This window comes from Pezoporus flaviventris, unplaced genomic scaffold, assembly GCF_033815535.1.
Source record: "Pezoporus flaviventris isolate CSIRO_AGI_PZ_B2104156 unplaced genomic scaffold, CSIRO_AGI_Pfla_v1 ptg000001l, whole genome shotgun sequence".
NCBI classification, from domain to species: domain Eukaryota; kingdom Metazoa; phylum Chordata; class Aves; order Psittaciformes; family Psittacidae; genus Pezoporus; species Pezoporus flaviventris.
Genome location: NW_026892549.1, coordinates 58,812,838 through 58,826,400, shown reverse-complemented (window position 1 = coordinate 58,826,400; position 13,563 = coordinate 58,812,838). Strand labels below are relative to the sequence as shown.

Here is a 13,563-nt window from a genome sequence, read left to right as displayed (position 1 = left end):
TATGAGAGCAGCAAGTTCTCTCTTCTTAAATCTGCTAAACAGAATGAATTAAGATTTAAAAAGCCCTAATTAAGTGCAGGGCCTTTTTCTATCCCTCTGCACAGGGGGAGAATAAAGATCAGGCTGAAGATCAGAAGAGGAAATATTTCCTCGTAGCTTTTGTCTTCCACTTCTCACATGTTTCAGCGATGTTCCATCACTCCTGTTACTCACATGAGCATTCCCCAAACAAGACATGATGGATGGTAAATGCTATAGGAGGAGGATTTCTGTCTTCCACTGCATCCATCATACAAGTAACTGGAGAGGTGGGTGGTGAGGAGCCTAATGGAGTGGCTAATTCTGTCCTTGTAGCTGGAAGGGGTGTTTGCCAGCAGACAAGGAAAGGTAATGGGAAGAGAGTGGGCTTCTCTCTTCCTATCGAACACATCCCTGGTAGTGTTGTGGTTACATAAGCAGTTTTGAAGTTCCCTAAGTGGGAACGGTCAATTATTTGCATGTGTGTGTTGGTGACTGTGAATTCATGGAGCAGTGATCTGAAAACTTGCATTCAGGTGGTGCTTACTCCTTTGTGCTTTCTAGTATTTGTTTCTTTTCCACCCTGATATCCAATTGGAATGAAAGCAAGCCATGTGTGGCTTGGAACAGGCATGCACTGGGGCACTGATGCAACTGCTTGTTGTTCTTTTTCAGATGATAGACGTTTTCTTCTTCCTCTTCCTTTTTGCTGTGTGGATGGTGGCCTTTGGGGTGGCCAGGCAAGGGATCCTGAGGAAGAACGAGCACCGCTGGGAGTGGATATTTCGATCTGTCATCTATGAGCCATACCTGGCTATGTTTGGCCAGTACCCTGATGATGTTGACGGTAGCTATCTTGGGTGGGAATCATTCCTGGCGGGGTTGGGGGGCAGGGGAAGGCTTCCCTGGCTGTCAACTCCTGTGCTGATTCCTTTCCTCCAAGCGCTGAGGCAAGATTTGATGTCTGATGGGGAGGTGGGGAAGGAAGAGGCCGCTTGTGCTGTGGTCAATGGCAGTCCCTGGGGCTAAACCCAGCAGAAGAAGGAGGAGAGGGCGGGCTCACTGTTTGCTCTCCTCTCTTGCCCTCTGAGGTACCACCTACAACTTTGACCGCTGCACATTTTCTGGGAATGAGTCCAAGCCCTTGTGTGTGGAGCTGGATGCCAACAACCAACCCCGCTTCCCGGAGTGGATTACCATTCCCCTGGTCTGCATTTACATGCTTTCAACTAACATCCTCCTTGTGAACCTGCTTGTGGCCATGTTTGGGTATGTAACAAAGCAGCAATCACTTGCTTGTGTTCTCTTGAATCCTGTGTTCAGCTCTGGGCCCTTCAGTACAATAGAGACACTGAGGTGCTGGAGTGGGGTCAGAGAAGGGCAGTGGAGCTGGTGCAGGGCCTGGAGCACAAGTGTGATGGGGAACGGCTGAGGGACCTGGGGGTTCAGTCTGGAGAAGAGAAGGCTCAGGGGGGACCTTATCGCTCCCTACAACTGCCTGACAGGAGGATGGAGCCAGGAGGGGCTGGGCTCTGCTCCCAAGGAGCAAGGGATGGGACAAGAGGAAATGGCCTCAAGCTGCACCAGGGCAGGTTTAGATGGAGCTGAGGAACAATTTCTTCCCCAGAGGGTGCTCAGGCATTGGAACAGGCTGCCCAGGGCAGGGCTGGAGTCACCGTCCCTGCAAGTGTTCACACACCGTGGAGACGAGGCCTCAGTGCCATGGGTTAGTGGTGGCCTTGGCAGGGCTGGGGAGCGGTTGGACTGGGTGAGCTTAAAGGGCTTTTCCAACCTGGTTGTTTCTCTGATTCTCTATCAGTATCCCTCTGAGAAAGGGAATGAAGTCCTGGAAAATACCAGGAAGCCAGTGTTTCCACTGTGCCTGGGTCTTTTGCAGAGGAATTGCTGGGACTAGTCTGGACAGGGCTCCCAGCTTGAAACAGACCTCTCAAGTTAAGGGTTTGCTGTGGGGAGGTGAGCAAAGGCAAAGTGGTGCAACGTTTCTCACAGCAGCCTGATCAAATTTGTTACGTTCTGGGGAGGGATGGCTGCCTCTCCTACTGCCTCTGTAAGCATGAAACCAACCCCCTGTGTGAACCATTTTGATATGGTAATTTGTCTATGGGTCTGCCAGTCAGGAGGCCTATTCTGGCATCTTGGGAGATGTAACACCATGTAATCAGGCATCTGAAATGTGGTGCTGGAAATTGCTGACTGTATTCAGCAGTGGTTTGCAAATAAAGATGGTGGCTGGTGTGCACATTATCTAATATATATTGACTGCACTGGGACCAGCAAGAGCAGGGAAAAATCTTTCCAGCTTCTGTCAGGAATCTCTGCTATTTGCACTGCAAGCTCTGACACACAGTTAACAGTGGCAAGTCCTTGGTACCAGACTTGGGGAGTGTGTTGCTCTCCTGCCTCATTTCTTACTTGTGAATAGAGTTGTATTGGTGCTGGGCCTCTGTTCTACAGCCCATCTCTGCTTCTTTTCTGCTTCACACTCCCCTGCAGCATAACACAAATACAGCCTGGACATATTCCTGAGGTCCACTACATCTACTTGTGTATTTTGATGGGACCTTGGCAGTGACAGGCTTAGCAGGAATTTGCTTTGGCAACAGGATTGTTTACAGAATTGCTGAGAACTCTTGATCCACCTCAAGAGGCTCTCTCTGCTGAATGGCAGTGCCAGTTTTTCCTGGCCTGAGATGTGTTAGTGTGGTGAGTGGAGAATGCCTCAGCTTTGGGGTCTGCTCTCCCCTCTGCTCTGAACCTTTCTTCCCATGCTGAGCTGGACTCCAGGGTCACTCAGAGAAGTGATTTTTGGCAAGGCAGCTGGGACTGGTGCAGTATATCTATTTATTGTACATGTGTTTTGCTAACCTGCGCAGGACCGGAGACAGTGCTTATACTCCCTTGGAAGGGTGAAAGCAATTAACAAAGTAAAGCAGTAAGCCAGCTCTACCCTAGAAGTCTTTGATACGTGTTAGAACACTTACTTTAACAGCACAGTAAATGCTCTAGCTGATACTTATGTCAGTAAACCCCTCGGTTTTGCCAGTTCAGCCTATTTTGTGGAAAGACCCAGCATGAATTTGCTAATGACACTCTGGAAGCTTTCCATAGTTCATTTTAATGGCAAACTGAGCAACTAAATCAAGCAGGAGCACTGGATTGTACTGAAGTCAGGAAGCCCAGTGGGCAGACAGCAGTCCCAGCTCATTTTCTCTTGCTGCAGTTAGAAATGTGTGAGATCTGTGACATCTCCTTCTATGACTAATGTGTACATAGTATTTGTCAGTCTTTAACCATGCTGGTGTCTATTAGACACCAATCCAACCAGTGCCTCATTTTTGGAATTCAGGATCATATTTATCTTCTAAACCAAAATACAGCTTCCACCAGGTGAAGGTTTCAGCTTCTCTTGTGTAAGGGTCTATTAGGATCTCAGCACAGATGTTTTGAAAGCATCCATCTGCCATTTAGCGTCAGTGATGAAGGGTCAGGCAGTCTGAGCTGTGATTGTTGCTTTGTCGGGTTCCTACAGTAGGTTTGCTCCATGCCTGAAGCATTCTTAATGCTTTTAAAAAAGTCTCAGGAGCTTTTAATTCTCTTGTAAATGTTTTATTTTTAGGGCCTTTTTGTTTTGCTTAGGAAGAAGTTAGCTGATGAGTTAATGAGACACAGTACCTTGCAAAGCAGCATCCTGTTCTCATGTGTCTAGGCTGGAAGAAAACTGCCTAGAGCGAAGGTACTGAAAGTAGGTGCAGTATTTTCTCCCTCTTCCAGCCTCGGGATGACTTTAGAAAACTAAGTGCTGGTATAATGAAAGGAAACACTGTGCTACTTGGCTCTGATGGAGGTCATAATGCTGTATGTGTTTTCTCTTTCTTCACCTCCTAGTTACACTGTTGGATCAGTACAAGAGAACAACGACCAGGTATGGAAGTTCCAGCGTTACTTCTTGGTCCAAGAATACTGCAGTCGCTTGACTATCCCCTTCCCTTTCGTCATCTTTGCCTACATATTCATGGTGACGAGGAAGTGTATCAAAATCTGCTGTAAGAAAGAAAGTAAAGAGCCGTCTATTTGCTGTGAGTTGGATCATTCCTTACTGTCTAAAAGTCAGCTCTGTGGCCAAGGCATTGCAACTCTTCCATGGCATTCTGTGCTTAATCCAGGTGGTTAGTGTGTTGATAGGAAGTACCCAAGGGCAATGTGGACCTTGGAGGAGGTGGTTGTACTGAAAATGAAGAGCAGCTCATTGTGTTCTCTATCAAATGCAAATCCACTGGGTTGCTAGAAATCTCTTCAGCAAGATTCAAATCATACTTGTGTACTGTGCAGACTTTGCCAGTGCTGTCCTGTCCAAGCCATTTCAAGGCAGAATTACCTCACATATGTAAATCACATTAATCCTATCAGTTTAGGGCTGCCTGTGCCTTGAGAGTTTGGGAGGGTTTTTTTTTGGATTAAAGCACTGAATAAGTTCATCCAGAGCCAGCAGCAGGTGAAAGTCATCTTCATGGTCTGCATGGAAAATGTAAACCAGCCACACGAGGGCCATGCAGGTGCTCCAAGGGCTGGAGCAGCTCTGCTCTGGAGCCAGTCTGGGAGAACTGGACTGGGTCAGCCTGGAGAAGAGAAGGCTCCTTAAGGGGGGACCTCAGAGCAGCTCCAGTGCCTAAAGGGGCTACAGGAAACCTGGAGAGGGGCTTTGGACAAGGGCCTGTGGAGACAGGCCAAGGGGAATGGCTTTAACCTGCCAGAGGGGAGACTGAGATGAGCTCTTAGGCAGAAGCTCTTCCCTGTGAGGGTGCTGAAGTGCTGGCACAGGGTGCCCAGAGAAGCTGTGGCTGCCCCATCCCTGGCAGTGTTCAAGGCCAGGTTGGACACAGGGGCTTGGAGCAACCTGGTCTAGTGGAAGGTGTCCCTGCCTGTGGCAGGGGGTTGGAACTGGGTGAGCTTTAAGGTCCCTCCAAACCAAACCAGTCTGGGATTCTATGATCCCTTTTGCCATTAACATCTGATAGGGTGTCCCTCATGCACTGTTATCTGGTGGCAGAGATCCCTGATCTTGCAGGCTCTGTATGTTTAGGTAACTAGTACAAGAGGTGCTCTTAGTCTCTGCTTGCCAATCTGCCTTCTGGAGTTGCATTTCTTTCTGTCCTCCCATTACAGTACCTGCTAGGGCAGCCTGCTGGAGGACAGTCGTTTTCAGAGGCTCCCCTGTCTTTGTTAGTTAGTGGGTCACTGAAAGAGAACTGAGATTCTTCTGACCCTCTGGGCATGGCCAAATAGGCAGACTGCTTCAAAAATGCAGGAGTGGCTCTGTCAGTCCTGCAGCTATTCCCCCTTATTTATTCTCTCCGAGAGCAAAGAGATGAATTGTTTTAACAAGCTTTCCCCCCTAACACATGGAGTGTTTTCTCTTTTTCTCCCTTTTTTAAGAGCTATTTAGAAGCAGATGAGAGAGGATAAGTTGAGTTAATTGACAGACTTATTCCCATCCATCAGCAACCTGACTGTTGCCCTGCAGCACAGGCTGGTTTTGTCACTAGTTCAGGAGAAAGATGCCTGCCTTGGGGTATAAATTCCTTAACACTGACTAAATTGTTTTGGATGTACAAATCACTGTTTGGTTTCCTGGCTGCGGAGGTGGTTTAACAGCAGGTATTTCTGCTTGAGTGATGCACAGTTGATGTTGCAGTTCTAAAAGAAATAAAGATATATCCTGGGCTACACCAAAAGAAGCATAACCAGCAGGTCAAAGGAGTGATCCTGCCCCACTACTCTGCTCTGGTGAGACCCCACTTGCAGCACTGTGTGCAGTTCTGGTGTCCTCAATGTAAGAAGGATGTGAAGCTGTTGGAGCAAGTTCAGAGGAGGCCATGAGGATAATCAGGGGCTGGAACACCTCCAGTATGGAGAGAGGCTGAGAACACTGAGACTGTTCAGCCTGGAGAAGAGAAGCTGTGTGGAGACCTCACAGCAGCTTCCAGTGTCTGAAGGGGGCTACAAGGATGCTGGAGAGGGACTCTGCATCAGGGACTGTAGCGATAAGACCAGGGGTGATGGGTTCAAACCAGACAAGCGCTGGGTGAAGGAAATGTAACTTCAGTCAGTTGCTAGCTGTGGGCTTCTTATCTTTCTGTTATTAATCCCACATGGTTTGTGCTGTCCTGTTGGGACGGGATCAAATATAGAATATTATCCTGGAGGGCTTTGTTGCCTCAGAGTGGTTTGCTCTGTGTCACTCCTTAATTTACATCAGTAGGAGATGCTTTGTAGAGAAGACAGCGCCTCATCATTTTGGATTGTTTTAGTTCAGAGATAAGTTATACACCACAGGTCTTAACACATTACTCTTAGTGATCTAATATAGGGCAATGTAGAAACAACTGGAAAGCTCAAACCCAGATAGGAACTTTCTGGAATGTCCTATACCTGTTGAAGCGGCTGCCATTTCACTGGTGTTGACCAAGACCCAAAAAAGATCCTCTTAGGGGGTTTTGTTCATATTTTCTTTTCTTTTAACCAACTGTGGTCGTCAGGAGCATACAGTGAAATGTGTTAATGTTCTTGTTACCAGAGCTATGTCACAGGTGGGAAGTGGGGCTGCAAATGCTTTGGATGCAGAGAAGGGACTCATTAGCTTTGGAATGCAAGCACTAACCCAGCCTTTTTGCATCTTAGCATTGGCAAGTCAAATTAACTGAATCTGGTGTTGTTGTTTTTCTTCACATCCATTTCCCAGGCTCAAAAAATGAGGACAATGAGATTCTGGCATGGGAAGCTGTCATGAAGGAAAATTACCTTGTCAAAATCAATACCAAAGCAAATGATTCGTCAGAAGAGTATGTCTGCCCTTCTTTGTCTTCACTCTCTTAACTTTCTGTTGAATATTTGTAGTGCAGGCAAGTTTTCAGCAGCTCTAAATGTTTGCAAACTAATGAGTAATAAATAAACTCAGAATAAATGTGCCCTTTATTCTTCCAAGGAAGTTGATGGGGTTTTTTTGTCCTGTTTTTTTCACCAAAAGAGAAAATGTTCCTATAGTGTTTCGAGGTCTCATTGTGGAAAGTAGTGCTATCAGCTGACCGGTTTTGTACCGTTAGAGGTTTTTATTGTATATTAGCAAAAAAGCCTTCACCAACAGGGTGCTCAGGCTTTGGAACAGGCTGCCCAGGGCAGTGGTTGGGTCACCATCCCTGGAGCTATTTAAAACACGTGTACATGTGGCACTTAGGGACATGTATTAGTGGTGGCCTTGACAGTGTTAGGTTTATGGTTGGACTCGATCTTAAAAGTATTTTCCAACCTAAATGATTCTAGGATTATGCAGTTATAGAATGTTTAGTGTGAGATGTGGAATGTCAAGCATTCCCACATCACCAATCTGTGTATCTGTATGGATATGTATATAATCTATGGATCTGTACCTGATAGCATGACAGGAAAGACCTCAGGAGGGGAAGATGCTATCTGGTATGATGGTGACTTGGAGTACTCATTTTTGGCTGCTATCTCATGACACTTTATCTTTGGAATCTGTCTTGGTGTTTTCAAAGTAATAGGATGAGGATAAAGAAATCTAGGAAACAGAACAGTAACGTCTGTGTCTGATGGCTTAATTTTGTGGCTAGCTTATAGCAGCCTGACCCTCTAAATTGAATGTAATGGAAGAGCTGATAAGAATGGGCAGGAAAGACCAGACTCTTTCATGCTCCTCTGGCCTTGCTGTAGACACTGCTGTTCACAGTGAAGTGTTTAGGTTAAGACTACCCAGAGGCACTCAGAAGTCAAAGAAATACACAAAAAATAGCTTTGATTCTGGAAGCAGAAGTGTCTTTTCAAAGAAAATGGAATAGCACAGCATTAATGGTAATTCATATGTTAACTCATATACTTGTAATGAAACTGATGCCAAGCCTCCTGGAGCCCTGCCTTCTTGGGAGGATGAAACACTGGTGTTCCCAAGCAGCCTGGTTTGTTACTGAGCTCTGACTACATGTGAAGAGGGCAGCCTTCTGATAACTGATTCCAGTGGCTTTGGCTCCACTCTTTGGCGAGAGATGAGGACTAGATCTCTTAGCTCCAGACAGACTTCTGCACAGTTTTGCAAAGGGTGGAGGGGGGTTAGCCAAGGCATCACCATTACCAGGACTCATCCTTTCTTCTGTTTTCTCTTTGTTTTCAGGATGGTGCATCGATTTAGACAACTGGATGCAAAGGTACTTGTGTTTCAGACTGTTCTGGGTTATGCACTTCTATCTAGTAAAGTAGTATCCATGTATTATTCATGAGGACAAGCACTGAGAGTCATGTGCAGTCTTTGTTACTATTACCAGGGCACCGTTTGGGCTGGGCTTTTTTGAGCACGCACCTTTGATCCCATATGTGAAGAGAAGCTGTGTGGAGACCTCATAGCAGCCTTCCAATATCATCAGGGACTGTAGAGATAGGAAAAAGGGTGATGGGTTCAAACTGAAACAGGGGAAGTTCAGGCTGGAGATAAGGCAGAAGCTCTTCCCTGTGAGGGTGCCGAGGTGCTGGCACAGGGTGCCCAGAGAAGCTGTGGCTGCCCCATCCCTGGCAGTGTTCAAGGCCAGGTTGGACACAGGGGCTTGGAGCAACCTGCTCTAGTGGAAGGTGTCCCTGCCCATCGCAGGGGGTTGGAACTGGATGATCTTAAGGTCCTTTCCAACCCAAACCAGTCTGTGATTCAATGTAGCTGCAAACTGTGCTGGAAAATGAAGTAGAAAGATAGCTGCCTAGTACTAAAGTGTTTCTTGGTATTCCTTATTGAATAGAATAGAATTTAAAATAACCTCTCTCTGTTAAAACTTCAGTATTCTGCTGTGTAACAGGCCCATGAAGCACTGATGGAAGAAAGGGCATTACACACTTAAGAGTATGCCCTTCTCAAACATGTTCTGTCAAGTTCAGCTTCCAGTGCTGAAAACATGAGGTGATGAACCCAACTTTGTTGTTGTTGATGTTGCTTAAAGTCTGCTGATAAAATGAAGTGGTAGTTAGCTATATTGTGGCAACTTTGGTGGTGCTTCAGATAGCACAGGCAACATCTTCTAGGTAAACAAAGGATGCTCCATACATATTGCAGGGCAGGAAGACCTTTAATTACAATTAAAATGAACAATTCTTATCTGATTCAGAGAAATATCTTGTGCTGAAGCAATATAAAGCTACCAATCTACTGGAGAGCACATTATTATCAAAAGTGTCATACAAGTATACATTTTATGACTGATACTGAAAAGACCTTTGCAATGGGTATTCTTTGAGACTTGATTGAGATGCTAGGGAGCTGCTTTGCTGTGAAAAACAGACTTGTTAGAAGTCCAAGGGTGAAAAGGCCCCTATAGACTTCAGAATACTGCTTTTGACTGCTGTCAAATCATTTAGATTGCAAGGTAATGATTTGCTTTCAAGACTGAAGTGGAAATGGTGAGTCACTGAGGATGTGTCTAGTGATGCTCCTCTTGAAAGTATAATACAGCAACCTTAATTCTCTGCTGAAAGGTAATCCCTAAATGGTGCTTTTTATTCTCTGAGGGAATATCTTGCAGCAAGTTGTTTTGTCTATCCATGCCTTCAGCTTTAGCGAGAGAAAGACACTGAGGCTAGTGCTTAGGAGCAGTGCCCTTGAGAGCCAGGCACTCCAGGCATACCTCACCGCCTCTCACTTGAAGTGATGTCCTAAAAGCAGCCCTGAGGATGCATCTGAGTCCTAAGCATGAGCCTTGGTCGTGGGGTAAATTTGTCTTTAAACCTGATGACCCAAGGAATAAGAGAGTTCATTTAGGACAAGGGGAAAGGGTTTGAGTCAGCTCCATGTGAATAGTCCATGGAATTCCACTGATGTGCAGTTTCTGCTTTAAAAAGGAGTACAAGGAGTTGGAGTACAGTTGGGAGCCTGGTGCCTGCTTGTTAACTAGGCGACACATGCAGTAATGCTCGCTGCATTAATTGCAATGATGAAAGTGGCAATTGGGAGTGTCCTTTCAAGCACTGTTGCATTTTGTGTAACGTTTGGAGAGGCAGTTACTCATAGCATGTGATTTATTAGCATTGCTTTACTGTGAGAACAACATTGACACCACGCTGTGACTACTGAATACAAGAAGCAGACGGTGCTCAAAAGTAGTGACTGGCATCTACACAGGGTAGTCAGAGAGGCAAGAGTTTAATAAGGGGTTTAATAAGGGGGTTTAATGCCTGCTCTTGCTATGTTGTAAGGTATTTCCTAGGGTATTTCAAGGAACTTACTATTGCTTACTTGTTCTTTTCCTTTCCCTTCATCCTAAGCTGCCATCATCTGTTGGAATGAGTAAGATTGACTTTAAATAACCCAAGATGCTTCTTTCTTTTTCTTTTCTAAGCTCTCTGATTTGAAAGGCCTTCTCAAAGAGATTGCCAGCAAAATCAAATGAAGGCAGCTGAAACCCAAGAGCACCCACCTGAGCAGGGTAAGCCTTCTTTAAATCCATTCTCTGACTTGAATAAGTTATCAGTATCTGTGACGTTAAATCAGGATGTCTCTGGAAGAAGACTTAGTATTAATTATTGATGCTTGTATTGATGTTGTCTAATATTAGAAAAGAAATAAGAGCTAAATTCTGTTCTTTGTTTGTTTCTTATGAAAACCACCGTTTTCCAGATGGTGTTTCTAGCAGTTTTTGGCACAGCTTGAAGCATCTTATTTTGCTCCCTTGCCTTTGAATAAGTGTGAATAACCCAGGGTTGAGCTCTCTCTGTGTTAGCGGCCCTCTGGAAAATTTGGAGTTGCTGGGCTGGATCCTTTACTCTTGGTTCATTTTAAGTCTGAAGAACATAAAAGCCAAATGGAGAGGACAGAATTGTAGGTAGGAAGAGGTTTATTTTCCCACTCTCACACTGGGGCATTATGGTGGATGACTAGAGCCTGCCTGTGTCCTATACAATAAACCACAGAGTCAAGAGTTGACCCAAAGTCTCCAGAGCTGCAGTTCAGTGTCCAGTCATGAGCCTTGTGTCCTTTGTCATCAAGTTCTGCGGAAGAACTCGGTTGGAACCACAGGTTCCAGTGAGACGTGAAAGCCAGACAGGATATTGATGAATGTGGAGAATGCTGACTTCTTTAAAGACAACAGGTTAAGAAGTGTAGCTGTTCAAAAGGATAATTTGGAATGACTTGATCAGCCTGAACATCAGAGCCTGGCTCCTTGTCCCATAGGAGGTTTTCCTGCAAAACAGCTTATACCTATTCCAAACATTCCTGAATCCATTGTCTCACCATTTTTCAGGGATAACTTTATATTCCCTTGACCTGAAGTTCAGATTCTTTACGAATGACTTGCAGCCACATAATAAAAGCTGTAAGGAACCCCAGTTACTGGGCTTATTCTTGAATGCAGTAAACTCCAGGTCACCTAGAGAATAGTCAGGGGAATAACAGAACTGTGGAGGTCATCTAGTGCGACCCTGCTCCAAACAGCACCAACTCAGATGAAAGTTAGCTGCAGTTTGGCTTGAGAAATAGGTTATAATTCAGCAAGAACAAATGCACATTTTACAGTTCCCTGGGAATTACTGGCTACACAGGCACAGAATGGGGGAAAATCTGATGAGGCAGCAGTTGCACGGAGAAGGGCCTGAAATCATAGAATGGAATAGTAAATAGCTAATCTTTTGCTGTCCGTGAGATGTATGAAGTAGTCCTGCTGCTTATAGTGCAATGAATCCTCTGTTGGGTACAGCATCCAGTGTTAGCACTAAGCTTTAAAGAAGATGATGGAGTGGCTGCAGAGAGTTCAGAACAATGCCAAGAGGAACTGGAAGCCTTAGCAACATAAAGTATAGAAAGGAGTGAATGAATTACAGTTAAATAGCCTGGGAAAGAAGATACGTGTTTATGATGGAGCTTGTGGAAACAGCCTCTCATTATAGCTAAGTAGTGCCTTGACAAGATGGAGCCCCTTTCCAGTTCATGCCTGGTGAACTGTCTGGATGGCATCCTGGTGTGATCAAACTGGTTTGCATGTGAGCTGCCCTGGCTCTGGAGCTGAGCCTTGGCACAGCTCCAGTCCCCAGTCACACAGTCATTGTGTGAACAAAGACATTAGTGTCTCACAGGAAGCAAATGTGTGTATTCTGCTATCTCATCTGAAAGGGAGTACTTATATTGCGTTGACCATCTTCAGGATGAGCTGCTGGATTGGCCATTCCAGGTCCTTTGCACGCAGGTGTTCCTTTTGCTTTCAGTTCCTGACAGTTAGTATCCCTGCTACTCTGCTAAGACACCCTATTCCGGATGGATGCTACGAAGAGCTCCTTTATCCCAAGTATTGCACAAGACATCCAGTTTTCTCAGCTGATACATGAGGATGAAAGCAGAATGTTGAGCTGGCCTAGGAGCTCAACTCTATCTTCTTTTCTTTTGCTCATACAGGTACAGCTTCATCAAGAACAGTTCCTCTGAGCTGGCAGTAGCCACCAAGCCAATGGTAACTGACCCACCAGACCATCAATGTCTCAGCAGGAGTTACTAGGATTTCTTTTGTTGGTTTAATTTTTTTGATCAAACAGCCATTTTTGCTAGTTGCAAGATGATGGTAAAACATGAAGATGACTGTTTATCTCCTGGCAGGGCTCCCATTCTGCCCAAGCTTTCCTTTTTCCTCCTTTCCCCTGATGTTCAATGGCAGCAATTAGTCCTTGTCAGCTGCTGTTAAAAAGCACTCCTTATTCCAAGAGTTCTGTTGCTGCTGCCAAAATCACTTTGCTTTTCAATTTCACTCAAAGGGGCCTGTTCATGGGTTTCCTTTAGCCACTAATTACTTGTCTTAATGAATCAATCTCCCTTCTCTTTCCTTTGTGTAGTAGCCAGATCGAGCTTGTTCACTGCATGGCCTGTCTGTCAGACCTGCTGAGGTCTGTAATGCTGGCATGCCACAATACAATGTATTTCAGCATCATCCCCTGGAGGAAAGGCAGCCTTTGGTCCAACCCTGCATCCACAGCTCTGACTCTACATGACCAGTGGGGACGTCTTCCTGCTCTTCCTGGAACTGTGCAGCAATGCAGAAGCTCAGCTATTACAGCCCCACATGGGAGAGACTGAGTTAATCTACAGAGTGTTTCCAAAGGCCTGATGTGCAACCCTTGCTTGTTTCTTTAGTGACAATTTGTATACTGGGATCACTGCAATTCATTTTAACATGTGACTGCAGATGTTTGCATTTTGAAATGGAGGAAAGACTTTATCGTGATGCTCTCTATGGCACAGTTGCTCTTCCTGCTTTCTGTCTGAAATAGCAGCAGAATTGTGTGGCATTTGGTGTGGTAGAGCTGGGTGCATGACTAACTGAAGGGAAACTGCTACAAATAGCACTTATTTACCTTGCAAAGCATTGTGTCTGTCTTCATCCCCATGAACAATGAATGAACCATCTCCCAGGGTGCTAGATTCTTGAAGGTTGAGGTAGTTTCCTTTTGCCTGGCAAGGGCTATCATAATCCATACACTTGACCAAAAAGCCTG

The 13,563-nt window shown here is 45.3% G+C and overlaps 1 protein-coding gene across 9 annotated transcripts in view; it reads left to right on the top strand.

The window, feature by feature from the left end:
- Window positions 1–13,563, top strand: part of TRPM8 (transient receptor potential cation channel subfamily M member 8) — a 50,349-nt gene extending 36,786 nt beyond the window's left edge. For 6 of the 9 annotated variants that reach the window (XM_061459746.1, XM_061459736.1, XM_061459726.1 and 3 more), the window contains 7 exons: window positions 694–865; window positions 1,110–1,287; window positions 3,925–4,115; window positions 6,779–6,878; window positions 8,222–8,255; window positions 10,425–10,511; window positions 12,473–13,563. In XM_061459746.1, coding sequence (XP_061315730.1) covers window positions 694–865; window positions 1,110–1,287; window positions 3,925–4,115; window positions 6,779–6,878; window positions 8,222–8,255; window positions 10,425–10,475 — 726 coding nt within the window. In that variant the 3' untranslated portion in view covers window positions 10,476–10,511; window positions 12,473–13,563. Of the gene's footprint in view, window positions 1–693; window positions 866–1,109; window positions 1,288–3,924; window positions 4,116–6,778; window positions 6,879–8,221; window positions 8,256–10,424; window positions 10,512–12,472 lie in introns of those variants that run through there. The other 3 variants (XM_061459767.1, XM_061459759.1, XR_009744461.1) reach the window with 2 other exon arrangements.